Source organism: Bos indicus, chromosome 3 (assembly GCF_029378745.1).
Source record: "Bos indicus isolate NIAB-ARS_2022 breed Sahiwal x Tharparkar chromosome 3, NIAB-ARS_B.indTharparkar_mat_pri_1.0, whole genome shotgun sequence".
NCBI classification, from domain to species: domain Eukaryota; kingdom Metazoa; phylum Chordata; class Mammalia; order Artiodactyla; family Bovidae; genus Bos; species Bos indicus.
In genome coordinates, this window is record NC_091762.1 from 69,658,731 (window position 1) to 69,683,899 (window position 25,169).

The 25,169-nt window shown below is 37.6% G+C and overlaps 1 protein-coding gene across 3 annotated transcripts in view; it reads left to right on the forward strand.

Moving 5' to 3' along the window:
• SLC44A5 (solute carrier family 44 member 5) overlaps positions 1 to 25,169 on the forward strand; it is a 431,009-nt gene that overhangs the window by 233,623 nt on the left and 172,217 nt on the right. For all 3 annotated transcript variants that reach the window (XM_070786302.1, XM_019957254.2, XM_070786303.1), the window contains one exon: positions 16,319 to 16,367. In XM_070786302.1, the coding sequence (XP_070642403.1) occupies positions 16,319 to 16,367 (49 nt within the window). The remainder of the gene's footprint in view (positions 1 to 16,318; positions 16,368 to 25,169) is intronic.

The following is a 25,169-nucleotide window of genomic DNA, read 5'->3' on the forward strand; positions in this document are numbered from 1 at the left end:
GTAATTTCTGTTTCAGAGACTACATACAACTCCTTTCTTTTGGTTATGATTTATATGCCATATCTTTTTTTCATCCTTTTACCTCAACTTTCTTATATTCTTATTTTGGATATGCATATAGCATATAGTTGGATTTGTTTTATCTAGTATAAAAATTTTTATTTCTCACAGGCACATTTAGTCCATTTGTGTTGAATGTAATTGTCAATATATTTGAGTTTATATATGTCTTTTCTGCTACAACAAAATATCAGACTGGGTGGCTTTTAAACAACAGACATTTTTTTCTCACAATTCTGGTGGCTGGAAAGTCCAAGACCAAGGTGCTGGCTGATTTGGTTCCTGCTGAGAGCCTTTGTTCTGGCTTGACGATGTTTGCCTTCTCATTGTGTCTCCACATGCAGAGAGAGTTGTCTCTGGTCTGTCTTCCTCTTTTTGCGTGTGTGCATGTCCAGTTGCTCAGTCATGTCTGACTCTTTGCGACCCTTGGACTGTAGCCTGCCAGTTTCCTCTGTCCATGGACTTCTCCAGGCAAGAATAGTGGAGTGGGTTGCCATTTCCTACTCCAGGGGATCTTCCCAACCCAGGGATCAAATCCACGTCTCCTGTGTCTCCTGCATTGGCAGGTGGATGCTTTACCACTGCACCACCTGGGAAGCTCCTTCCTCTTCTATGAGGACATTAATCCCATTGTGGGCGTCCCACCTTCATGACTTCATCTAAGAGCCTTCTTCCTGATAGTATCATATTGAGTGCTGGGACTTCAATATATGAATTTGAGAAGGATACAAGGATTCAGTCCATTAACAATATGGATCACCTTATATAGGTATACCCTACTTCTCAAAAGTTCACTTTGCACCTCTTTGCTTTTTATGACAGACCTGTATTTGTATCTGTTTTTAGTAACTGAAAGATATCAGAAGATGATTTTCACTTTTACAAAAAGAGATGAAAAGTAGAAATGGCATTCAGCACTTGTTTTGCAATGCACCTCTTATAGAGGCCGCAGGCATTCTAGGCAGCAAGAGAGGCACACCAGGCTCCTTCCTCAGTGTCTCAGCATCACACTGCCACAGCTTTAAACTGTGCCTGTGAGCATCTGTGCTTTATCTCAATTTATTTTGTGCATCTATTAGCAAGATGTGTCCTATGGTAATTGCTTCTTTGCTTAATGCCATTTTGGCGTACTAAAATTTTCATAGAAATGCTCTGCTTTTGGATAACAAGGGAAACCTGCATGGTACGTTTTCATTGCCTTAACTGTTCTGTAAAGATTTTCTTCTCTTTCTTATCTGATTCTGGATTGGCTAATTTTTCTTATTCCATTTTCCTTCCTATAACATTTTCAAAATAATGTTTACCAATTCTGCTTTTTAAAATATTGTAGCATGCATACTCATTAAAATTTAAAACTCCTTAATATTTTACTTCCTATTTACAGAATACAAAAAATGTACAATACTTCAAGTCTTTGATTACCTTCTATAATTGCCATAATTTTCTTTTGTTTTCTATAACCCCACATACTCTATTATTGTTGCTTTCTATAGCCACTGATTGTTCTCCCTTCTTAGGTGTTTAGATTTCTTCTTTCATCAGAGACCTTCCATCTGACTTACTGTTTCTTCTTCCAGGAATATATATACTTAATATATTTCAGTGTGATGCTGCTAATGGCAAGCCTTCATGCCTTATTTTTTTTTTTCTGAAAAGTGTCTCTGTTTCACCCTTTTTTGGGGAACATGACATAGGGACACTAGATGCCACTAGATGTAGACTTCTGTGCTCTTGCATTGTCCCTCTCCACCATTTCTATTCTTTCTCTCTGGAAATCTGATTTGACAGGTAGTAAAACTTCTCACTCTGTACTCAAGTGTATCAACTATGCTTTAATATTTTTTCATTCTTAGTTTCTTTATGCTACATTCTGAATAATTTATTTTTACTTACTTTCTAGTTTGCCAATTGCCTCTACAGCTGTGTCTAATCTGATGTCAAACTTACTAAGTTTTTCATTTCATTTACTGTATTTTCACTTCCAGATTTGATTTGATTCATTTTCAAATCTGCAGAATAATTTTATATACTTTTTCACATTTAATTTCAAGCTTGTTTTTTATTTATGAAAAACAGTGAGCATAGTTGTTTTATAATCTGGGACTAATGATTTAAACGTTTAAAGACTTTATTAGTCAAATTTTATTGTGTGTTGATTACCGAGTTTTTGTGTGTGTGTGTGTTGTCTAGTTTCCTTCTATAATTTGCTTTTTTAATTGTGAGGTGCCTATTTCGTTAGAAAATTATTTGTGAGAATTCTTAGAATAAAGATGAATTTGAACAGAAGTCTGTTATTGTCTGTCAGTTTCTTAGGAACCCATACAGATTAACTTCACATATACTGCAAATTCAAATGAGAGTGTTTTCGCCCATCTTACTGCTCAGTGTCACGGTAACTTTCTGAAGGGTAAGGTCCATTTTATTCTGAGGGTATAGTCCTTTGAAGTGCCAGCTTAGCAGAGGAACGATTTCCTACTGGACTTTCCTGCTCATCTTGAGCAGCCTCTGGCCTGGATCTTCTGTCCCCTTTGCTCCTTGAATTTGCTAAGTTGCTAAGTATCCTTGGGGTTATCATGACTTTAGCTGTATTCTCCTCTCTCAGGGTTCTCGCTTTCACTTTGATTTGAGCCTGGCATTTCTTCATTGTTTTGTCAGCTCTCCAGTGCTCTAAAAATATTCTTTAAACTTTATATTCAGAATATTTAGTTGTTTTTATAGAAAGAGAGAAAGGAAAAACATTTGAACCTCTCATGCTTTTGGAATTGAAGCTAACAGACTTTCACTTCTAGATTTAATCTTCACAGTTCCATGTATCTACTGCTGTGGCATGTCAGGGCTCCCTTGGTGGCTCCGACGGTAAAGAATCTGCCTGCAATGCCTGAGAACCAGGGTTCAGTCCCTGGGGAAGGGAATGGCTACCCACTCCAGTATTCTTGCCCGGAGAATCCCATGGACAAAGGAGCCTGGTGGGCTACAGTCCATGGGGTCTCAAAGAGTTGGACACAGCTGAGTGACTAACACACACACACAATGTCATGGCAGGTTATTTAGTCAAGTCATTGTCTTTCGTGCTAGATTTCCCTTCCCTAGTTTTTTTCCCTCCCTTCTCTAAATCAGCGCAGAATGTAAAAGAAATAAACCCCCAAAGTTTTCTTTTGACATTGAACTTAAAATATGTTTACACTTTTTGTGAAAAATCCGTTCTAAAAGGAAAAAAAATTCATGAGCATTTCTGCCTCACATATGTTCTATAGATTTTACAAGTATAAAAACCAGGCTGTTTTATCTTTGACTTGATCCAAGGAGACAGGACTCCAGGAAGGAGTGAGATAAGTCCCCAGGCATCCATTCCAACTGAATATCTTGTTCTGTAACACACCCCAACCCACAGCACTAAGAAAAAAGAACATCAGTCTCTCTCTTATGCTCTCTCTCTGAGTAGATTTAACAGTTTAGAGTGGATCATGAAATAGGTTGTGTATCCCTGATGGCTGCTCTTTCCCTGATGGTCATTATAAGTGACTAGTTTGACCAGTTGGTTAAAAACCATAGTTGACCACAATTTTTCCTCAGTTGTCTTATAAGTAGAGGCATCCACATGATACAGATTCTAATAGTGCACTCCATCTGCAGTTTTTATTTGTTGGTCATGATGCTTTGTGGGTAGAAATTATGCACTAAAATATGTTTTCGTTCTTACATTTGAGGCCCAGGAATAGGGATGTTTTCCCAGTGATTATTATCTTCCATCATCTTGAGTTGTAGTAAAAGTCAGAGTTGATAAGCAGTTTAATTTTGTTCTCATAAATAACCTCTGGGTGATATGAGGAAGTAGAAGAGATGTTATCACCAGCTACCAAAATGCTTTATGCACTTGTGATAAATTGACCAATTCTTGCTATTTTTCTTTAGTAGTGTTTATTCTTAAGTTCAACAGAAGTCTTTTACTCAACTATAGCTTTAAAGGTAATTTTCTCCTTTTTTGTTTTACAAAAGTTAATGTTCATATTTATATAATGATGAAAACTATCATTTTCCCTAACCTTTATTCATTCACTGTGTTCTTGCCTGAACTCTGTAGATGGAAAGGCCAGATGAAGTCACTTATTTTTATTTTTAGGGTAAGTAAATATGCTCCTTATTTCCTATCTCTGGTTGTGAAATTGTTCTTATAGTTTCTTGGAGGTATGGGAATAGGGCTTGGCATGCTAATGAAATATATAACCTATGAAAACTGGAAAATAAGGAGTTGCTTCAGTGTAATTAGAGTATGTTATTGGTCTTTTTTTTTTTTAAGTGCCTCATGTTGAGCAATAAAATACAAATATGGCTAGAAAGAAATATTAGAAAACCCAAGCTGATAACCTTCAAACTCAATTCATGTTCTTGTTTGCTTCCAGACTATTTTTAAATCAATATTGATTGATAATTTTATTTATTCTGAGATGTGTGGTTATCCAGTAATTCATGGCTGTTCTATAGCACAAATTCAGTGCTTTGTCACAGTAGTCAAGGAAAATCATTTTTTCAGAAGTACATTTCCATTGCCCCCAACCGTGCATCTTTCAGCATTGCCTATAAAACTGGTCTATTAGGAAGCAGCCTGAGTGTTTTATGTACGTTTTCTTTTGCTTGCTCAGTGGACATGAGGTTTCTTTTTTTATGTATTTCTTCTAAGGTTGACATTCTAACTGAATGTTAACAATTTGTGTTCATATAGGGCAGATTATTTCAAATGATGATGCAAGCTATTTAGAAACCAACCCTGTGGATTTAAAGTGAAAGTGAAAAAGTCGCTCAGTCGTGTCCGACTCTTTGCAACCCCATGGACTATACAATCCATGGAATTCTCCAGGCCAGAATACTGGAATGGGTAGCTTTTTCGTTTTCCAAGGGATCTTCCCAACCCAGGGATCGAACCCAGGTCTCCCGCATTGCAGGTGGATTCTTTACCAGCTGAGCCCCAAGGGAAGCCCCCTAAAAAAAAAATCTTTGAAAAAAATATTAAAAAAAAATCTTAAAGCAAGAGATTTGACATTTCAGTGTTTTGTCATAGGGTGTTTTGTCATTCATATGTTGAGGAAGTTTTTCAATATGGGGGAAGAACAACCATCAAAAGATCACGATACCATAGTATTGTTTGGTTTGGATCAGTGCTGAAGGAGTCTTATTTGCATATCTGTTCATCTTGCCATGTCCAATGTGGGGTCATATTTCTGCTCAAGAGGAGTTTCTGTAAGGCATATCATTTTCTGCAAGAGACATTGCCATGATGCAGTGATGAAGCATGGTACTATGCCCTTTCTTTCACCCCTACCAAGTGTACTCCTCTGCGGTGCTTCTGGAATTGCCTCATGTTCTCTCATTGCTACAGTCTCAGTCAGGCACCTACCACCACCTTATGTCTGAAATATGACAGCAATCTTCGCGTTGGTTCCTCTGCCTTTGCTTTTCCGTTTCCTCTGCATCATGCAGAAGCATAAACATGTGACGATTGTGTTACTTTCCCAGAAGACTTGAGGGGCTCTGTAAATCCTCCAGCTCCTGATGGTGTGCGTCATTCCACTAACTGCTTTCATGTTTCTTCCCCCAGATTCTCTCTTTGCTCTGGCTCAGCATGTGCTTTTGTCCAGCTTTCCCAGATGACACAAGATTCTATCCTTTAAGCATGCTCAAAATTTCTTTCTTTCAAAAAGTGATTTCATAAATGTTACACCCAGCTCAGTCATTGAAAGCATTTAGAATTGTTGGTGTCACTTATAGTCAGTGTGACAATCCAACTAAAGTTGGGTTGCATTAGATCTGCACAGATTGACTTTCATTATAAAGGTGATTTACATATACTTTACTATTTTCCAGTTAGATGGTCATCCTGAAGAAAGAAATTGTTTCCTTCTTTTTTCATTTTGTACTTTTTGCTACTATCTATCACTTTATAAATGACAAAATGGAACTTCAGAGAGAAAAAAAGCAATTCTCTCAAGATCATGCAGCTTGTAGTGGCAGAGATGACATTTGATGCCAGGTAATTTGATAGCAATTTTTACTCACCAGTATGAGGTACTGTCTCCCTTACTTCCTTTGTTAACTCCTACTGATCTTGACATTACAAAATGAATGATAAATTAGTGTTAGTGATAAGGGAGTCATTTTTTTTTAATGGAAGTGTGTTTTTAGGAGTCTATTAACTTGCTTTTAATCCAAGTTGAAACCTGTCTAAAATAATTAGCTGATGATTGTTAAGATTGATTTCCTATTTGTATTTTTATAACCTAAATTAAAATAGTGTTAGTCTTTCAGTCATGTCTGACTCTGCCACCTCATGGACTGTTGTCCACCAGACTTTTCGGTGGAATTCTTCATGCAAGAACACTGGAGCAGGTTGCCATTCTCTTCTCGAGGGAATCTTGTGACCCAGGGATTGAACCCAGGTCTCCCGCACTGCAGGCAGATACTTTACTACCTGAGCCACCAGGGAAGAGTTCACAATTACATTGACATTATTTTTAAACTTACTCTATAAATATTTATTGAATGCCTATTATGTATACACCAGATACTGAAGCAGATAATAGCAATAGAGCAATCCCCAAAGTCTAGTTTCTGCCCTAAATGAGCTATCAATCCAATAGGAGGAATAGTCATGTGTATTAGCTTCCTCTTGCTGCTGTAATGACTTAGCACAAATGAGGTGGTTTAAAATCACACAGACTTATAATTCTGGAGGTCAGAAGTCCACAATAGGTCTCAGTGGACTGAAATCAAGGTGTCACAGGGCTGCATTATTTCCTAGAGATTCTATGGGAGAGAAATCAGTTTTCTTAAATTTCCACTTTCTAGAGGTTGCCACTACTCTTGTCTGGAAAATCCCATGGACGGAGGAGCCTGGTAGGCTGAGGTCCATGGGGTCGCTAAAAGTCGGACATGACTGAGCGACTTCACTTTCTCTTTTCACTTTCATGCATTGGAGAAGGAAATGGCAACCCACTCCAGTGTTCTTTCCTGGAGAATCCCAGGGACGGGTGGGCTGCCGTCTCTGGGGTCGCACAGAGTCGGACACGACTGAAGTGACTTAGCATAGCATAGCATAGAGGTTGCCACGTTCCTTGACTCATCACTCACTTCAGTCATCAAAGCCAGCAACGGCCAGTCAAGTTTTTCTCGTGTTGCATCACTTTGACCTTGTTTCCGCTGTCACATCTCCTTTGACTCTTCTGTCTCCCTTTTTCCTATTTAAGGACTCTTGTGATTATACAAGGCTCACCTAGATAATCCAGGATAATCTCTATGTTTTGTGATTTTCCACTTAACTAAATCTGCAAAGTCCCTTTTGCCATGTAAGGTAACATAGTCACAAGTTTGGAGATTAGGACATGAGCATCTATCTACCACAGCATGTAAACAAACAACTCGTTGGTACAGTATACCACATGCAACAATACAGTATACCACGTGCAATAATAGAAATATATGTCCCAAAGATGAATGGAATTAGCTACCATGATGTAGGGGCCAGTCAAAGTGGGCTCCACTTACTGGCATATTGACCAGTAGAATGTCTTTAGTCCTTGTCCTTCTTGAAAATGAATGGGAAATTTGTGAGCAGAACTGTAGACTTCCTTTAGCCATTGCCAAGGGAACAAAGAGGGGAAAGTCCTATTATTCAGAGAGCACTGTATAAAATAGGAGCTTCCCTGGTAGCTCAGCTGATAAAGAATCTGCCTGCAATGCAGGAGATTCCAGTTCAATTTCTGGGTTGGGAAGATCCACTGGAGAAGGGAAAGGCTACCCATTCCAGTATTCTTGGGCTTCCCTGGTGGCTCAGCTGGTAAAGAATCCACTGTTCTTTACTGGCTGAGTCACTTTTGGAGGGGAACCATAGCGGTTCAGAATTACTAAAAGATCAAGTTTGAAGTGAGGGATGGTAGGAGATGAGGCGGGTGAATGGGCCAGATCGAGAAAGGCCATATGGGCTGTGAAATTGGAACATTGTCCACTAAGAAATGGCAAGGAATATGGCTCTTTGTCCTTCCTTAGAGGGAAGAAAACCTCTTCCTTTGATAAAATGACAGATCCTCATTTATAGACACACCATCATAAACATATTTGAAAAGTAAAGTAAAACAAGTATTTAATTATTCCCAATTCTCAACTGCCTGTTGTAGAATACTAAAGTAAGACAACTTTGTACCACATTATTTTTCCATGCTTGTTGGAAAGTTATCTGATGTGCTTGCTCATAATAGTTCTAAGTTCTTGGATAGTTGTTTGCCCCACCTTAGTTCCCCCTTCACACTCTTAAGTCACATTAGATTATCTGAAGGAGAACACTTGAAGGCATAACATTAAATGTCTCAGATTTTTGCTTTAAATGATCAGTGGTAGATATATTGTCATTTTCTTTGAGAATCAGATTGCTTTTAAGAAAGAAAAGTGTCTGGTCATGACCAGCTGCTTTATCTTGCTGTTTTCATTTGACTGAGTCATGTGCAGTTGACATCCATAAACTGAACTAATTACCTGGACTGTTTTTCATAATCTTCAGGAATTATTTCTAGTAAGAAAAAATTGCACTGTATGCCTGCAATATAAACTGTTAGCTATAATAACAAATGTGCAACTGTCTATAATGAATAATTTTTAGTGATTCTATTATCACAACAATTTTGGTGATCAGAGAGTCATAAGAACTGATGAAGCTTTTAAAATGATTACCTAATCTTAATTTCTTTTCTTTTCCTTTAAGTGAGAAATATAAATTGCACTTAATTAGCTGAGCTATGTGGTAGTGAAGCATTATAGCTCTTTTTACTTAGCTGGTCCCTCAGTCTATTTATTCCAGAGATGCAATTAGAGCACATGAGAGCCTCAGAAAAAGCAATGCCCTGTATTGATTTCAGGAAATAAAAAATTTGCATGACAATACGGATTCTGTCAGCGCATAGGGCAGGGTGAAGTTATCACTTTCCACCTGCTATTACTATATGAAATCAGCTAAATCTTATCATTTGACTGAGGTCTTAGTGTATTTGCAACTGAAATATAAGGCAGCCAGAAATTACAGTCAAAAAGTGTCAGCTTTTCAGAAGATTTGACAATAACGTTTCATTTACACCACAATCCACTTTTTCACTTTGTAAGGTACAAATCACACAAAAATTGGAAGCCAGCCTAGACACTTTTAAACCAGTTTTGCCCATCTTTTTGAAAAAAGAATAATTACAGGATCAATATAAGTTTCCAACCTCTTTCAATATATTTTCTTTCCCCACTCATCTATGAAATTTCTCTAAGGTCACTATTGAGAAGTTTACTGCCAGGTAGCTCTGCAGAGGCTTTGGGGTCAGACTGAATGCCACCTCCACCTCTTGTTAGCTGACTGAGCTAAGGCAAATTAGCTGTGAGTCAACTTCCTCATCTATAAAATGGAAGGATAACAGTGGCATACATCATAGAATTATTGAGAGCATTAAATGACAAAATAAATATGCCAGTGCTATTGTATTGCATAGTTCAAGGGGGTACTATTCACATTGTGTTTGTGTAAAATTATAAAAAATGACATATGTGTGTAAAGCTGTTATAGCAGTTCCTGGTACAAATAAGCATTCACTTAATAATATTTCTGTGGAATTTATAATCCTTCTTTCTTGAAACTCTTGAGTTTTCTTGAATGTCACTTTCTGCTTCTCTTCCTGTAGCTGTTATGTCTTACTCTTAATTGTGTGTTTCCCAAAGCTCATACATATCTAATGATTTGCTTTTCTCTTACTTCATTAGGCTTGGTCTGTTATGTACAGCTAGAATTAAGGACAGTGCATGAATGAAACAGAGGTTAATAATAAAATTCAGAATTCAGTTGCTTAGTCATGTTTGACTCTTTGTGACCCCGTGGACTGCATTATGCCAGGCTTCCCTGTCTGTCACCAACTTCCTGTAGCCTGCTCAAACTCATGTCCATCAAGTCGATGATGCCATCCAACCACCTCTTCCTCTGTTGTCCCCTTCTCCTCCTGCCTTCAGTCTTGTCCAGCATCAGGGTGTTTTCCAGTGAGTCAGTTCTTTGCATCAGGTGGCCAAAGTATTGCAGCTTCAGCTTCAGCATTAGTCCTTCCAATGAATATTCAGGGCTGATTTCCTTTAGGATGCACTATTTGATCTCCTTGAAGTCCAAGAGACTCTCAAGAATCTCCTCCAACAGCAAAGTTCAAAAGCATCAATTCTTTGGTGCTCAGCTTTCTTTATGGTCCAATTCTCATATCCGTACATGACTACTGGAAAAACCATAGCTTTGACTAGATGGATCTTGGTTGGCAAACTCATATCTCTGCTTTTTAATATGCTGTCTAGGTTTGTCATAGCTTTTCTTTCAAGGAGCAAGCGTCTTTTATTTTCATGGCTGCTGTCACCATCTGCAGTGATTTTGGAGCCCCCCCAAAATAAAGTCTGACACTGTTTCCCCACCCATTTGCCATGAAGTTTTTGGGACCAGATGCCATGATCTTAGTTTTTTGAATGTTGAGTTTTAAAGCCAACTTTTTCACTCTCCTCTTTCACTTTCAGCAAGAGGCTCTTCAGTTCTTCTTTGCTTTCTGCCATAAGGTTTGTGTCATCTGCGTATCTGAGGTGATTGATATTTCTCCCAGAAATCTTGATTCCAGGTTGTGCTTCATCCAGCCCAGCATTTCACATGATGTATTCTGCATATAAGTTCAATAAGTAGGGTGACAATATACAGCCTTGGTGTACTCCTTCTGCAATTTGGAATCAGTCCGTTGTTCCATGTCCAGTTCTAACTGCTGCCTCTTGACCTGCATATAGATTTCTCAGGAGGCAGGTCAAGTGGTCTGGTATTCCCTTCTCTTTAAGAATTTTCCACTGTTTGTTGTGATCCACACAGTCAAGGCTTTGGTGTAGTCAGTAAAGCAGAAGTAGATGTTTTTCTGGAACTCTCTTGCTCTTTCTATGATCCAGCAGATGTTGGCAATTTATCTCTGGTTCCTCTGCCTTTTCTAAATCCATATTGAACATCTTAAAGTTCTCGGTCACATACTATTGAAGCCTGGCTTGGAGAATTTTGAGCATTACTTTGCTGGTGTGTGAGATGAGTGAAATTGTGTGGTAATTTGAACATTCTTTGGTATTGGCTTTCTTTGGGATTAGAATGAAAATTGACCTTTTCCAGTCCTATGGCCACTGCTGAATTTCCCAAATTCTCTCAAGTGACCTAGTGGTCTCCAAATTTGATTGTGCAACAGAGTGATCTGATAGGACAAGCCTACCCCAGACCTTTAGAACTATAGTATTTGGTGTGGAGGGGCTAGATGAAATGGTTTTGGTATATTTTAGCTGTTCAGACAGTTTGGGGATGGAAATCTTGAACCAGCAAGAATGTCAGCACTAGTGTTCTTTCTCCAAGTCAATGCACAGGTCCTGAGTACTGGGGGAAAGTAGAGCCCAAGTTCAGCACCAGTCAGGAGGTGAAGAGATCTATCTGTTCATGACGCCCTCTGGCTCCATGGCACCCTCTGAATGTCTCTGTCATGGCTCTTAACACCAGTGTTGAAATTTTAGTCTTAAGCTTATATTTCGTATTTTCACTTGAGATTTGTGAAAGCAGACTTAGTCTCCAGAATTCTTCCTCAAATCCCTACCAACTTTTTATTGCAAGAATATAATAAATGCTGTTAAAATGAGTTGTTGAAACCTTAAGTCAGATCAAGAGAGGGAATGTATTAGTGGTAGTCTTTGGTTGCCTGTAACAGATGTGAACTAGCAAAAAGCAAGATAAAGGACTTCAGTATAAGGATATAATATATCACACAAAACTCAACCCAGGTCTCAGGTAGGGACTGGAACAGAAAGCTGAAGTCTATGAAGATTTCCATCTTTGCTGCTTCTTATACATTGGCTTCAGTGATTTCTTTCTGAAAGCTTTCTTTCTCTGCTTCTCTGGTCTTCAAGCTTTACATTTTGCAGTTCTGATCTTTCACTGTCTGTTTTAATTCTAATCCCTGGGATAGAGTGACCAGAAATGAATGACTGGCCTAGTTTGGGTGTAATATCCAAACCAGATCCAGTCACTGATTGCCAGGAAACAGCTACAAGGGAGAAACTTGGTGGCTAGAGACCATGCCTGTGGATTAGAGAGGAAATCAGTTCCCAGAGAAATTGTGACTAGACACCCTGAAATGTATTTGTCGCCATGAGGTAGAGGCAGACAAGGCAGTCAGAAAAGGAGAAGCTGACAATTATGTCAGAACTGAAGTATTTACAGCTATCTCAAACAGAAAACACTCTACTCATTTCCCCCAGAGTAGGAACTCATGCTGGGTTTGCAGGGTATGACCCCAGGAGTCTGTTTTGCTGCAATGAGACAGGGCAGTATGACTCCCAGGTCCATTATATACCATGTTGGTGATAGTGGGTACCTTGGCCTCTCTATGTCTGGACTTTTGCATATGTACAATGAGGCTAATAATAGTTTCTAATCTAACTAAAGAATACATTTATTTTTCAAAGTAAGCAAAATAAGGCATGAAAGCACTTAGAACAGTGCTTAACATTTAATGATTGAAAACGTATTAAATATTATTGTTATTGTCACTATAACAACAGATCCTGATATTCTTTATGGAATTTATTACTTTTCATGTGATAAAGTTATGACTTCCAAGTATTTATCTCAAGGTTTGACCCAGACTTCAATTTCTTTAAAAAAATCTTTTTATTGAAGTATATTTGATTTATGATGTGCCAACCTCTGGTGTATAGCAAAGTAACTCAATTTTACACATATATACATTCTTTTTTAAAATATTATTTTCCATTATGGTTTATCCCAGGATATTGGATGTAGTTTCCTGGGCTTTACAGTAGGACCTTGTTGTTTATCCATTCTAAATGTTATATCTTTTATCCTCCATCATCAAATTCCCAGGTCATTCCTCTCCCTCTCCATAAGACTTCAGTTTCTTGATTTAAGTTGAACACTGGACTTTGAGTTAGATGTCCCCATGAGCTGAATCAGCCTCATGCTCTTTTTCTCCTAACAACTTTACAGTTTCTTCCACTTGCTAACGTTCCCAACTGTTTTAATAACATCAACCTTAAACTGAGGTAAAAGACCAGAAGTAACTGAGAATCACAGTTTCTAGGTCTGAAATCTCTTTATTTGGTCTTTTTTTTTTTTGACATTTCTCTTTCACACCCTAAGTCTTACCATTCAAGTGCTTTTTATCTTTGTCATGTAATTCGGACTAAGAATGAATATACATAGGGGCTTACTAAGTGTCAACCAGTGTTTTAAATATTTTTACAAGTATTAATTCATTTAATCCTCATAACGTCTTTATGGTGTACTATTGTCATCCCCATTTATAGATATATGGGATTTCCTGTTGGCTCAGACAGTAAAGAATCTGCCTGCAATGCAGGAGACCTGGATTCAGTCCCTGGGTTGGGAAGATCCCCTGGAGAAGGGAATGGCTACCCACTTCAGTATTCTTGCCTGGAGAATCCCATGGTCAAAAGAGCCTGGAGGGCTATAGTCCATGGGATCACAAAGAGTTGGACATGACTGAGTGACTAACCCTTTACAGATATGGAAACTGAGACTCAGAGAAGTGATATGATCTGTCTAGGGTCACGGCTAGTAAGTGACAGAGAATAGGCAGACGGACTCCAGAGCCATTGCTCCTAACCCCTAAGCCGCATGACTGCTCTGTGATAACGGATGCATCTCTCTTTCCATTACTTCCACCACCATTTGGGGTGGGGCTCACATGACTTCACCTCTATTATTTCAATAGGTTCGTAGTTGGTCCCCTTGACTTTGCGCTTTGTGATAGCACTTATATACTGCCACTAGATTATTCTTTAATTAAGCCCTGCTTCTACCATGTCATTCCTTTGTTGAAAATCCTTCTATAACCCAAGATCCATGACTGTCAATACCCAAACTGGAGCCCAAAGATGTGAGATGTAAATGTACAGAATTTGTATCAGAAAGAGACCTATCCAACTAAGTGACAACTTGAAACAATGAAGGTAAACCTACGGTTTATTCTAGAAGCTGAGGCCTAGCATTCCCCTATCCTGGGGGATACCCAAATTGTGTCCTGCAGCCACTGGCCCTTCTCAACTCTGAGCTCTGGGTATTTCCTCAGATAACTTGTCCTTGTGAACAACCAGCATCTGAAAAGTCAGATTAAAATTGCTACCTACCTTCCAAGTTACAGGAAAAACTCACATGAGATCTGGGAATGAAATAACATTTAGAATCAAAATGGTTCTTCTTCATATGAGAAAGATGAAACTACTGTTTTTTTGCATTAAGTTATAGTTCTAGGCAAAAAAAGAAATACTTCTATGACTCCTTGTTGGCTTAGGATGTATAAAGTACCTTCTGTTCCTAGTTTTTTAGGCTTTCTGTAGTCTGGTTCCATACTATCTATTTAGCTTTATGTTTTCCTCCTTCTGTTTGATTATCTAGGACTCCAATCAGGCTGATCTTTTCACCATCCCCATGCATTTGCTGTTTGTTCCTAACTCTATGACTTCATACTTGTCCATCTCAAGATACTGTGACTCTAGGAACTCTTCCCTACTAATCTCAACTGAATGTGACCTTTCCTTCCTTAGAATGCTCCTAATACTTTCCTTGTACCCCCTCTTATGGTATCATATTCTGTCTTGTTTTCTGTGACTTGTGGTCTTTTCTTATTTCTCTCCCTGCTCACCACTTTGTTAGCCTGTTGAAGAAAGAGACTGTGTTTCATTAAACCCTGTATTCCCTGCAGTGCTTCTTTCAATGCAGAGCACATAATGGGCGATCAATATGTAGTTACTGAATTTAACGGAGTTCTAGTTTCACCCATTCAGAATGTTTCTCTTTTCCCTTTTATTTTATTCCAATCTTTCAGAAAAATCTCACTTCTTGAATGAAATGCTCTTGACTGCTCTAGTCCTCGATGAAACTTACTTTCTCAGAACTCTTGTAACACTTCAAGCCAATACCATACAATTTAGTACTTTATTATTTTATACAGTCTATTCATTGCTTGTGTATTATAATATAAGACTTGATATATAAAGATTTCAAGAAATGTTTGTTGAATGAATCAATATGTCAATCTTGCCCACCAACTGTAGGGTCTCCAAGACAGGAAGCATCCTTTATGTATCTCTGTATGCCCTCAGAGCTCTCAACATATAACAGGTGCTTTATGAATACTTGCTGACTGATTGGCTCTTGAATTTCTGTTCCAAGTCTGTCCTCTCCTTCCTGTTGTTCTGCCCTCAGCCTGTGATTACACTGAAGAGGCTTTGGAGTCCTCAGGTCTAATTTCCCCATTGAGTACAGGCTGAGTCAGATTGCTGACACACAGGCCTCTTTTTTCCAGACCCTTTTAAAATTCTGGCTTTAATTTAGGCCTTTTTATAGGGACAAATGCCTAGAGGAAGGGAGCAGGAATCCTTTAGTCAGGGGGGTGAGAATTGCAAAATATAAACCTTTGGCCAGAAATGATTTTACAGAACTTGTTACTGGGTGTACCCAGTACATGTGGGGGAAAAGGCCATTCTGTGTCTACTTTGTATCGTTTAAAGACAAGGGTAATATATGACAATTCATGTTACAACAGTGAATGACTAGGGCATTTCTTCAGATGGTATGAAGTCTACCAGTAGATCTAAAAAATAACAATCAAAAGCAATAAAAATAACATTTGTATAGTAAAATATAATAATGATTTTTGCATACGATATAGCCAACATGGCAGGGACCAATAGTGACTGGTATTCCAATTTCTCAAAGGAAAGCTCCATGTACTGAGAGGAAAGGGAGAAGTGTGATAAGCAGACGTCTCTCTTACATTGTGCACCTCACAAGTACACAGCAACACTTGGAAATGGCAGATGGTAGAATGCGTTTTTGCAGACTGGAAGGGCTTCAAGTTTTGCTCTCTTGGCTGTGATCTATGATGTTGCTGCTCAGAACAGTGGGAGATATGTACACAGTGTGCCTAAGAATATGGTGCTTAACAACTCTTCCCTGACTTGCTTCTAGCTGGAGAGAGAGAAAATGATTGACAGCTGTGTCCAAGGTATAACTGATGTTTCACTGGACCAAAGAATGAGTTCAACACTGCACTAAGCACTGGCTAAGATAGGAATTTTTCTTTATTCATATTTTATGTATATTTATTTGCCATTTCATTGGCTTCCATGCTTAGAAAGTTCTTTATTTTAAATGCAGGTACTCCAAGGTCATATGATCCGCATTTCAGAGGACCCGTTGTCAACAGGTAAGCAGTTCTTTTCTCTGGAATGCATTTGTTAACAAACACAGAAAGCTTATTATTTTTTTTTATATCATTTTCCGGTCAACAGAGAATTGTGTCTACTATGAGAAGGAAATGACTTATTTTTAGAATAAATGTCCCCTTATTTATACAGGGTAAGTACAGGGAATAAATCTTCCCATGAGTCATGAATATCCTCTCCTATTCAGCAAACTAACTGCCTCAATTTATTAGACTGAAGAGTTTGTGTTTCTCGAGAAGAGAAGCAAAAAACTGCTTTACAAGATTTAACCACTTTGTAGAGAAGCAGACGCATTCCAGTTGTTTTATGCACCTGTTTACTCTGTCGCCACCGCAAATGCAGAGTTGCTATGCCAACTTCTTCCACACAGGGTATTTGTGCCACTCAGCCTTCCAAAGCAGAGAGCTTTCTCAGAGTCATCCATTCACCAATGCCACATGTATGCTTTAGGGTATTTTAAACTGCTTTAGGGAAATATCTGCTTGTCTCAACTGGTGTTTCTCCTGCAAGGTGGCATGGCATTTAAAAAGTATCCAGTAATTCACAGGCTTCTTTTATTATTTTCTACCCTCTATTCTCAGGTTTCCTGCTAATCAAAAAGGGATCTTGCAGGGTAGAATGGCTAAAAATGAAGAGAATATTATGCTGTGGGTAGCTTTTTTTTTATTTTTTGCTTAGCATTGACTTTGATTTCTGGCAGTTGCATGTCATAATAAACTGTAATGTGAAATAATGATCAGTGTCCTTATTTGCACTTGCCAGCATGTATATTAGCATTACTGTTATGTCTCTGTAATATCCTAGCTTTAAACAAAAGTGTATCTAGTTTATTCTAATTCTGTAAGAAGCCAAGTCATTTGTTTGAGTCACTCAAAGATGTACCTATGCCCTCTTTAGAGTAAGTCTGAAATCTTTCTCATTCTGTCCATGGTAACACCATGAATACATTTTATTGACCAGTGTACAGACAGCCTCATTTGATATGGAGGTTACTTTTACTGTGCTTGCATTCATTTTATAGTAACTAATTTGTATGAATGGCATCTAGCTTATTGACCTCAAGAGACCTCTAGATATAATCCAGATTCAACAGTAGAAACAGAAACAATGATAATAAGGGAGCTACCAAATTTACACAGATGAAATACAGATTAGAGTTAATGCCTTTTCTAGCCATAGAGAAGAAAGCAGAGTTTGGTCTGACTGGCTGTGGATGTGGGGAAGGAGGTTAAAATCTGTCTTCAGTTATTTAGAATGTACTGGTAGAACCAGGCGGTCCAGGTAAAGTCTAAAGCACCGTGATGATCACTGTGAGAAAGTAATCTATTTTTACTAAGGGCCTTTTGTGATGTCTTAGCACCAAAACGCCTTCAAAGGTAAAATAATCATTGTGTATACCTCCCCTTCCCCCTAATTCTTTAGTTTAAGAATGGAGAGAAGTATTGTAAAACCATGGGGGCTTAACTATAGAAAGACACAGTTTGCTCATTGGTAACTTTTCAGATGCAGAGGTTTATAATGCATTTTCTGGGAAAATAGTTGGGGTGTTTCAAGAGCAAGTGAGAAACCCCACCTTCTTCACATTACCTCTGCAACAAGGCCAGCTTTAATAACATGTTACTTACATAAAGTCAATTTCTTTTTGAGAGATCCCAAGTCTTATCAGATATTCCAGCAGACCTTCACAGCACTGTCTGCTCATCATTCACAATGTTCTGTATACCTCTTCAGTTCACAAGAACATAATTTTGTGCCCAGTGATCAGCCAACTGTAGTTGTTTCCAAGAGAAGTGAAGGAACGATGGTAATTCCATAGAACAGATTAACTTAGTTTTTCATTTGTGATACTAAAGGTGAAACTCCAGTACTTTGGCCACCTCATGCGAAGAGTTGACTCATTGGAAAAAACTCTGATGCCGGGAGGGATTGGGGGAAGGAGGAGAAGGGGACAACAGAGGATGAGATGGCTGGATGGCATCACTGACTCGATGGATGTGAATCTGAGTGAACTCCGGGAGTTGGTGATGGACAGGGAGGCCTGGCGTGCTGCAATTCATGGGGTCGCAAAGAATCGGACACGACTGAATGACTCAACTGAATTGAACTGAACTTAGATAAGAGGGACTTCCTGGCTGGCTCAGTGGTAAAGAATCCACCTGCCAATGCAGGAGTTTGATCCTGGGCCAAGAAGATCCCCTGGAGAAGGAAATGGCAACCCACTCTAGTATTCTTGCCTGGAAAATCGCATGGACAGAAGGAGCCTAGTGGGCTACAGTCCAAGGGGTCACAAAGAGTCAAACACGACTTAGTGATGAAACAACATTAACTAAGATAAGAATTGGGCATATATGGAAGCTAATGTCCCATAATGTTGACAACAAACAACAATTCTTGAAGAAATATTTGACTGCATTGGGTCTTAGTTGCAGCACGCAGACTGAGTTGGTTTGCAGTGTGTGGGATCTTAGTTCCCTAATCAGGTATCAAACCTGAGTCCCCTATATTAGAAGGCATATTCTTAACCACTGGACCTCCAGGGAAGTTCCACAAACAGTGTTTTTGATAGTCCCGTTTGGAAAGGTAGTTAGCCAGTGCCTGTGCTTTGTCCCCTATATTCAACAGAATTTTAGCACTGGATTGAGGTGGTGAGATTTTTGTAAAAGTTTAAGGGATGTTTAGCAGTATTCTTGGCAGTACCATTAGAGGGCAAAAATGAATGCGCATAGAAAACTAAGAAATAAATCTCTTTTACAAGCTGCTACATGAGAAAGTTCTCTTACAATTTTACAACTAAGAAAAATTTTCATTTAATGGAAAGTTGGTATACTTTCTTCTGTTATATAAAGAGAACTGTAATCTACTGTTTCTCCTTTTGTCCTGACTTGTAGAAAGCCGACTGATAATTTAATTTCAGTGCCAGCAACTACATTAGCCTTTGAGTCCAGCATTTCTTTTTAGGATTTTGAATTTCTATTTCTATTTTAATAATGCTGTTGCATCCAGTTTTAAGTCATTTCACTAACTCAGAATATTCATTCTTGAAAGAAGCAGCTTATAGGCAGACAGGTAAATAGAAATGAAAACCTTGAATGTTCCATAATTGACTTTTTCCCTTCTCTATATACAAAATAGATGAAGGACCTATGGCTGATACTAATGAAATTGATAGGTTTCACAATGCTGAAAATAACTATTATTATAAATGGTACAAAATCTGTCTGGAATGTAATAACCTGTGCTTATTTTTACCTGAGGCACTGGGGAAAGGTTAAATTCACTATCATGAAGGGATTTAAAGAGAGACTGAAGGGGGATTTATTATGAATGTTGTGAAGGGGACTCATTCATATAAAGGACTTGCACTAAATGACCTCTGAGTCTTTTCCAACCTTGAAACTCTGTGACTCAATATTTTTTATTATTGTAATTAGCATACAACATTATATTAGTTTCAGGTATACAACATGGTGATTTGATATTTTTTGTTCATTATGTTAGTTACCATCTGTCACCATGGAAAATTGTTAGAATATTATTGACTCTATTTCCTATGTATATGTTATATTCCTGTGACTTATTTATAACTGGAGGTTTGTACCTTGTTAATTCCCTTCACCATCTGTCTGTCCTCCCTTGTCTCTCCCCTCTGGTAACTATCAGCTTGTTCTCTGTATTTATGAGTCTGCTTCTGTTTTGTTTGTTCCTTTATTTTGTTTCTTAGATTCCACATATAAGTGAAATCATATGGTGTTTGTTTTTCTCTAACTTATTTCACTTAGCATAGCACCTTCTATGTCTATAGTACTGTTACAAATGGCGAGATTTCACTTTTTTATGGCTAATATTCCATTACACACATACACTATACCACACCACACCACACCACATCTTCTTTATCCATTCATATATTGATGGATACTTAGGTTGCCCCCATATCTTGGCTATTGTAATTAGTACTGCAATGAACATAGGCTGCATATATCTGTTTGAACTAGTATTTTCATTTTCCTCAGATAAATATCTTGAAGTGCAATTGCTGAATCATATGGTACTTCTGTTTTTAGTTTTGTTTTTACATTTACTTATTTATTCATTTTTATTTTTGGCTGTGATGGATCTTTGTTGCTGCACACAGGCTTTCCCTGGCTTCAGCATGAGGGGGCTATCCTCTAGCTGTGATGTGCAGGCTATCATTGCAGTGGCTTCTCTAGTTGTGGAGCATGGGCTTTAGTAGTTGTGGCACAGGGGCTCAGTGGTTGCAGCTTGTGGGCTCTAGAGTATTGGCTCAGTAGTTGTGGCACATGGGCTTAGTTGCCCCATGGCATGTGGGATCTTTCGAGACCAGGGATTGAACCCATGTCCCCTCCATTAGCAGTCAGGTACGTAACCACTGGACCATCAGGGAAGCCCTATTTTTAGTTTTTAAAGGAAACTCCATACTATTTTCCAAAGTGGCTGTACTGATTTATATTTCTACTGATAGTTCACCAGGTTTCCCTTTTCTCATACATCCTTGCCAGTTTTTATTGTTTCCTGCCTTTTTGATAAAGCGTTCTGACAGGTGTAAGGTGATATCTCATTGTAGTTTTGATTTGCATTTTCCTGATGATTAGTGATGTTGAGTACCTTTTCAGGTGCTTGTTGACCATCTGACTTTTTTGGGAAAATGTCCATTCAGGTCTTCTACTGATTTTTAAGTGAAGTTGTTTATTTTTTGATGTTGAATAGTATGAGTTATTTATATATTTTGGATATAAACTCCTTATCACACATATTGTTTGCAAATATCTTCTCCAGTTTAGTAGGTTGCATTTTCATTTTGTTGGTGGTTTTCTTCACTGTGCAAAAACTCTTTAGTTTGAACTAGTCATATTATTTTTGCTTTTGTTGCCATGGGATATTTGGAGACATATCCAAAAAGATATTGCTAGAACCAGTGTCAAAGAGGTTACTGCTTATGTTTCCTTCTAGGAGTTTTATGGTTTCATATCTTTCATTTAAATTTTTAATCCATTTGAGTTTACTTTATTTATGGTGTGAGAAAGTTGTCTAGTTGGATTCTTTTGCAATTAGTTATCTGGTTTTTCCAACACTATTTATTGAAGAGACTGTTTCTCTCCACTGTACATTCTTGCGTCCTTTATTGTAGGTTAATTGACCATATTAGAGGGCGTTTACTTCTGAGCTCTCTATTCTATTCCATTCATCTGTGTGTCCGCTTTTGTGCCAGTATCATGCTGTTCTAATGACTATAGCTTTGTAGTATAGTTTGAAATCAGGGACTGTGATACCTCCAGCTTGGTTATTTCTCAAGATTGTTTTGGCTCTTTGGGATCTTTTGTGATTCCATACAAATTTTAGAATTATTTGTTCTAGTTCTTTGAAAAACGCTATAGGTATTTCAAAAGGGGTTGCATGGAATCTATGGATTGCTTTGGGTAATATGGTCATTTCAACAATATTATTTCTTACAATCTATGAGCACAGAGTGTCTTTCCATTTATTTGTGTCATCTTCAATTTCTTTTATCAATGTCTTATAGTTCTCAGAGTAAAGATATTTTACTTCCTATGTTAAATTTATTCCTAGGTATTTTATTTGTTGATGCAACATTGAGTGGATTGTTTTCTTCATTTCTAATACTCCATTATTAGTGTGCAGAAAAGCAACAAATTTCTGTCTATTAAACTTATATCCTGCAACTTTACTGAACTCTTTCATTAGTTTTGAGAGTGTTTTGGTAGAGTCTTAGTGTGTTCTATATGTAGTCATGTTATATGCAGATAGTAATAGTTTCATTGCTTCCCTTATGATTTGAATGCCTTTTTTCCCTTTTTAAAAATTTATTTATTTTAAATTGGAAGATAATTGCTTTATAATATTGTGCTGGTTTCTGTCATACATCAACAAAGATCAACCATAGGTGTATATATGTCCCCTCCCTCTTGAACCTGCCTCTCACTTCACACCCCATCCTACCCTTCTAGTTTGTTTTTTATTCCTTTTTCTTGTCTGGCTAGACTCCCCAATGCCAAGTTGAATGAAAGTTGTGAGATTGGGCATCCTTGTCTTGTTCTTGATCTGAGAAGGAAATCTTCCATGTTTTTACTGTTGAGCATAATATTGGATGTGGATTTGTCATATGTGACTTCTAAGGTATGTTCCCTCTATTCACACTTTAAGAGTGTTTGTCATAAATGGATGTTGAATTCTGTCAAATTTTTTTCCTGTATTTATTAAGATGATCATATGACTTTCATCATTTATTTTGTTAATGTAGTGTCACATTGACTGCAGCTACTGAACCATCCTTCAATTCCTGGAATAAATTCTACTTTAATGTGTTGTTGCATTCAGTTTGCTAAATTTTTTTTGAGACTTTTTGCTTCTGTGTTCATAAGGGATATTTGTCTGTAATTTTCTCTGTGTTTGTGTGTCTGATTTTGGTTCAGGGTAACACTGGACTCATAGAATAAATTCAAAAGTATTCCCTTTTCTTCAATATTCTGGAGCAGTTTAAGAAGAATAGATAACTCTTCTTCAAATGTTTTGTAGAATTCCCCTGTGAAGCCATCTAGTCCTGTGACCTTTGTTGAGAGTTATTTTTTAAATTACTGATTCAGTATCATTACTAGTGATTGGTCTATTCAGATTGTCTATTTATTCTGAAAAGAGAGACTTGGAAATCTTGGCATATTTTATGTTTCTAGGAATGTGTCCCTTTCTTCTAGGTTATCCACTTAGATGGATCTGGCAACTGTTTATAGGGCTTCCCTGGTGGCTCAGACAGTAAAGAATATGCCTGTTCATAGTGTTTTCCTATTGATCTTCTGTATGGATGATCTATTGGTATAAGTAGAACTGTTATTGTATTATTGTGTCTTTCTTTATATTTGTTTATATTTTGCTTTACTTATTCAGGTGCTCCTTTGTTGAGTGTATAAATGTTATTATATGTTGTATTCTTTTGTTTTTTTGACCCCTTTATCATTATGTAATGCCCGTTTTATCTCTAGTTAAAGTCTATTATAAAAGTCTATTTTGTCTAATATGGGTGTTACTCCCCCAGCTTTCTTTTTGTTTCCATTTGCATGGAATATCTTTTTGTATCCCTTCTCTTTCACTCTCTTTATGTCTTTAGAGCTGAGTTGATTCCCCTGTAGCAACATATTAGATGAGTCTTTTTCTTAATGCATTGTTACCCTATATCTTTTGACTGGAGAATTTAGTTCATTTGCATTTAAAGTAATTATTGGTAGGTGTATACTAATTGCTGTTTTGTTAATTGTTTTCTGGTTGTTTTTGTAGTTCTTCTCCATTATCTTCTTCTCTTGGTTACTTCCCTGGTTTTATGTATTCTTTTAGTGTTATGTTTGAATTCCTTTCTCTTTATTTTTGTGTATTGTTAAGTTTCTGGTTTAACCATGAGGTTTGAATACACCGACTTGTATACATGGTCATCTATTTTGAGGTGATATTCTCAAGTTTGAAAGCATCTAAAAGCTTTGCATTTTTACCGCCCCCCCTCACATTTTATGTTTTTGACATCATATTTTAAATCTTTTAATTTTGAGTATCAACTCATTGTGGTTGATTGCACTGCTTTTGTCTTTTAACTTTCAGACTAGCTTTTCAAACAGCTGATCTCATACCATTCCTATATATTTGCCTTTACCAGTGAGATTCTTTGTTCATATATTTAAACATTTCTATTGTGACCTTTTCCACTTAAAGCAAATCCTTCAGCAGTTCGGTTTGGTGGTAATGAACTTTATTTTTGCTTTACCTGGATTTATTTCTCTCTTTAGTTATTTCTCCCTTTAATTTGAATTCTTTAACTTTGCCAGATAGAGTATTTTGGACTGTAATTATTTTTTCTTTCATCACTTTACATATATCCTGCCATTCTCTTCTGATCTGTTAAGTTTCTGCTTAAAAATCAGCTAATAGCCTTACAGGTTTACCTTGTGTGGAATTTCTTGTTTTTCTCTTGCTGTCTTTGAAACTCTGTCTTTTGCTTTCTTAATTATAATGTATCTTGGTGTGAATCATTTTGGGTTCATCTTATCTGGGACTCTCTATGTCTCCTATATCTAAATGTCTCTTTCTTTCCCTAGAATAGGGAAGTTTTCCTCCATTATGTTTTCAAACAAGTATTCTTTTCCTTTCTCTCTCTTATTTTTCTTGGACCTCTATAATACAAATGTTAGTATGGTTGATGTTTCTCTATGCTATGCTATGCTAAGTCACTTCAGTCGTGTCCGACTCTGTGCGACCCCATAGATGGCAGCCACCAGGCTCCCCCGTCCCTGGGATTCTCCAGGCAAGAACACTGGAGTGGGTTGCCATTTCCTTCTCCAATGCATGAAAGTGAAAAGTGAAAGCGAAGTCGCTCAGTCGTGTCTGACTCTTAGAGACCCCATGGATTGCAGCCTACCAGGCACCTCCATCCATGGGATTTTCCAGGCAAGAGTACTGGAGTGGGGTGCCATTGCCTTCTCTAGAAGTTTCTCTAGAAGTCCCTTAAATTCCCTTTATTAAAGAAAAAAAAAAACTTTCTTCTCTTTGCTTTTCTGATTGGATGATTTCTGCTATTCTCTCTTCCATGTAGCTGATCGTCTCTTTTGTATTATCTAATCTGCTATTGATTCCCTTTTTCAGTTATTGTATTAATCAGCTCTGATTGGTTCTGTCTTTATTTTCTAAGTCTTCATTGAAGATCTCACTGTATTTCTCCATTTCTCTTCTAAGTATACTGAGCATCCTTATGACTATTTCTTTGT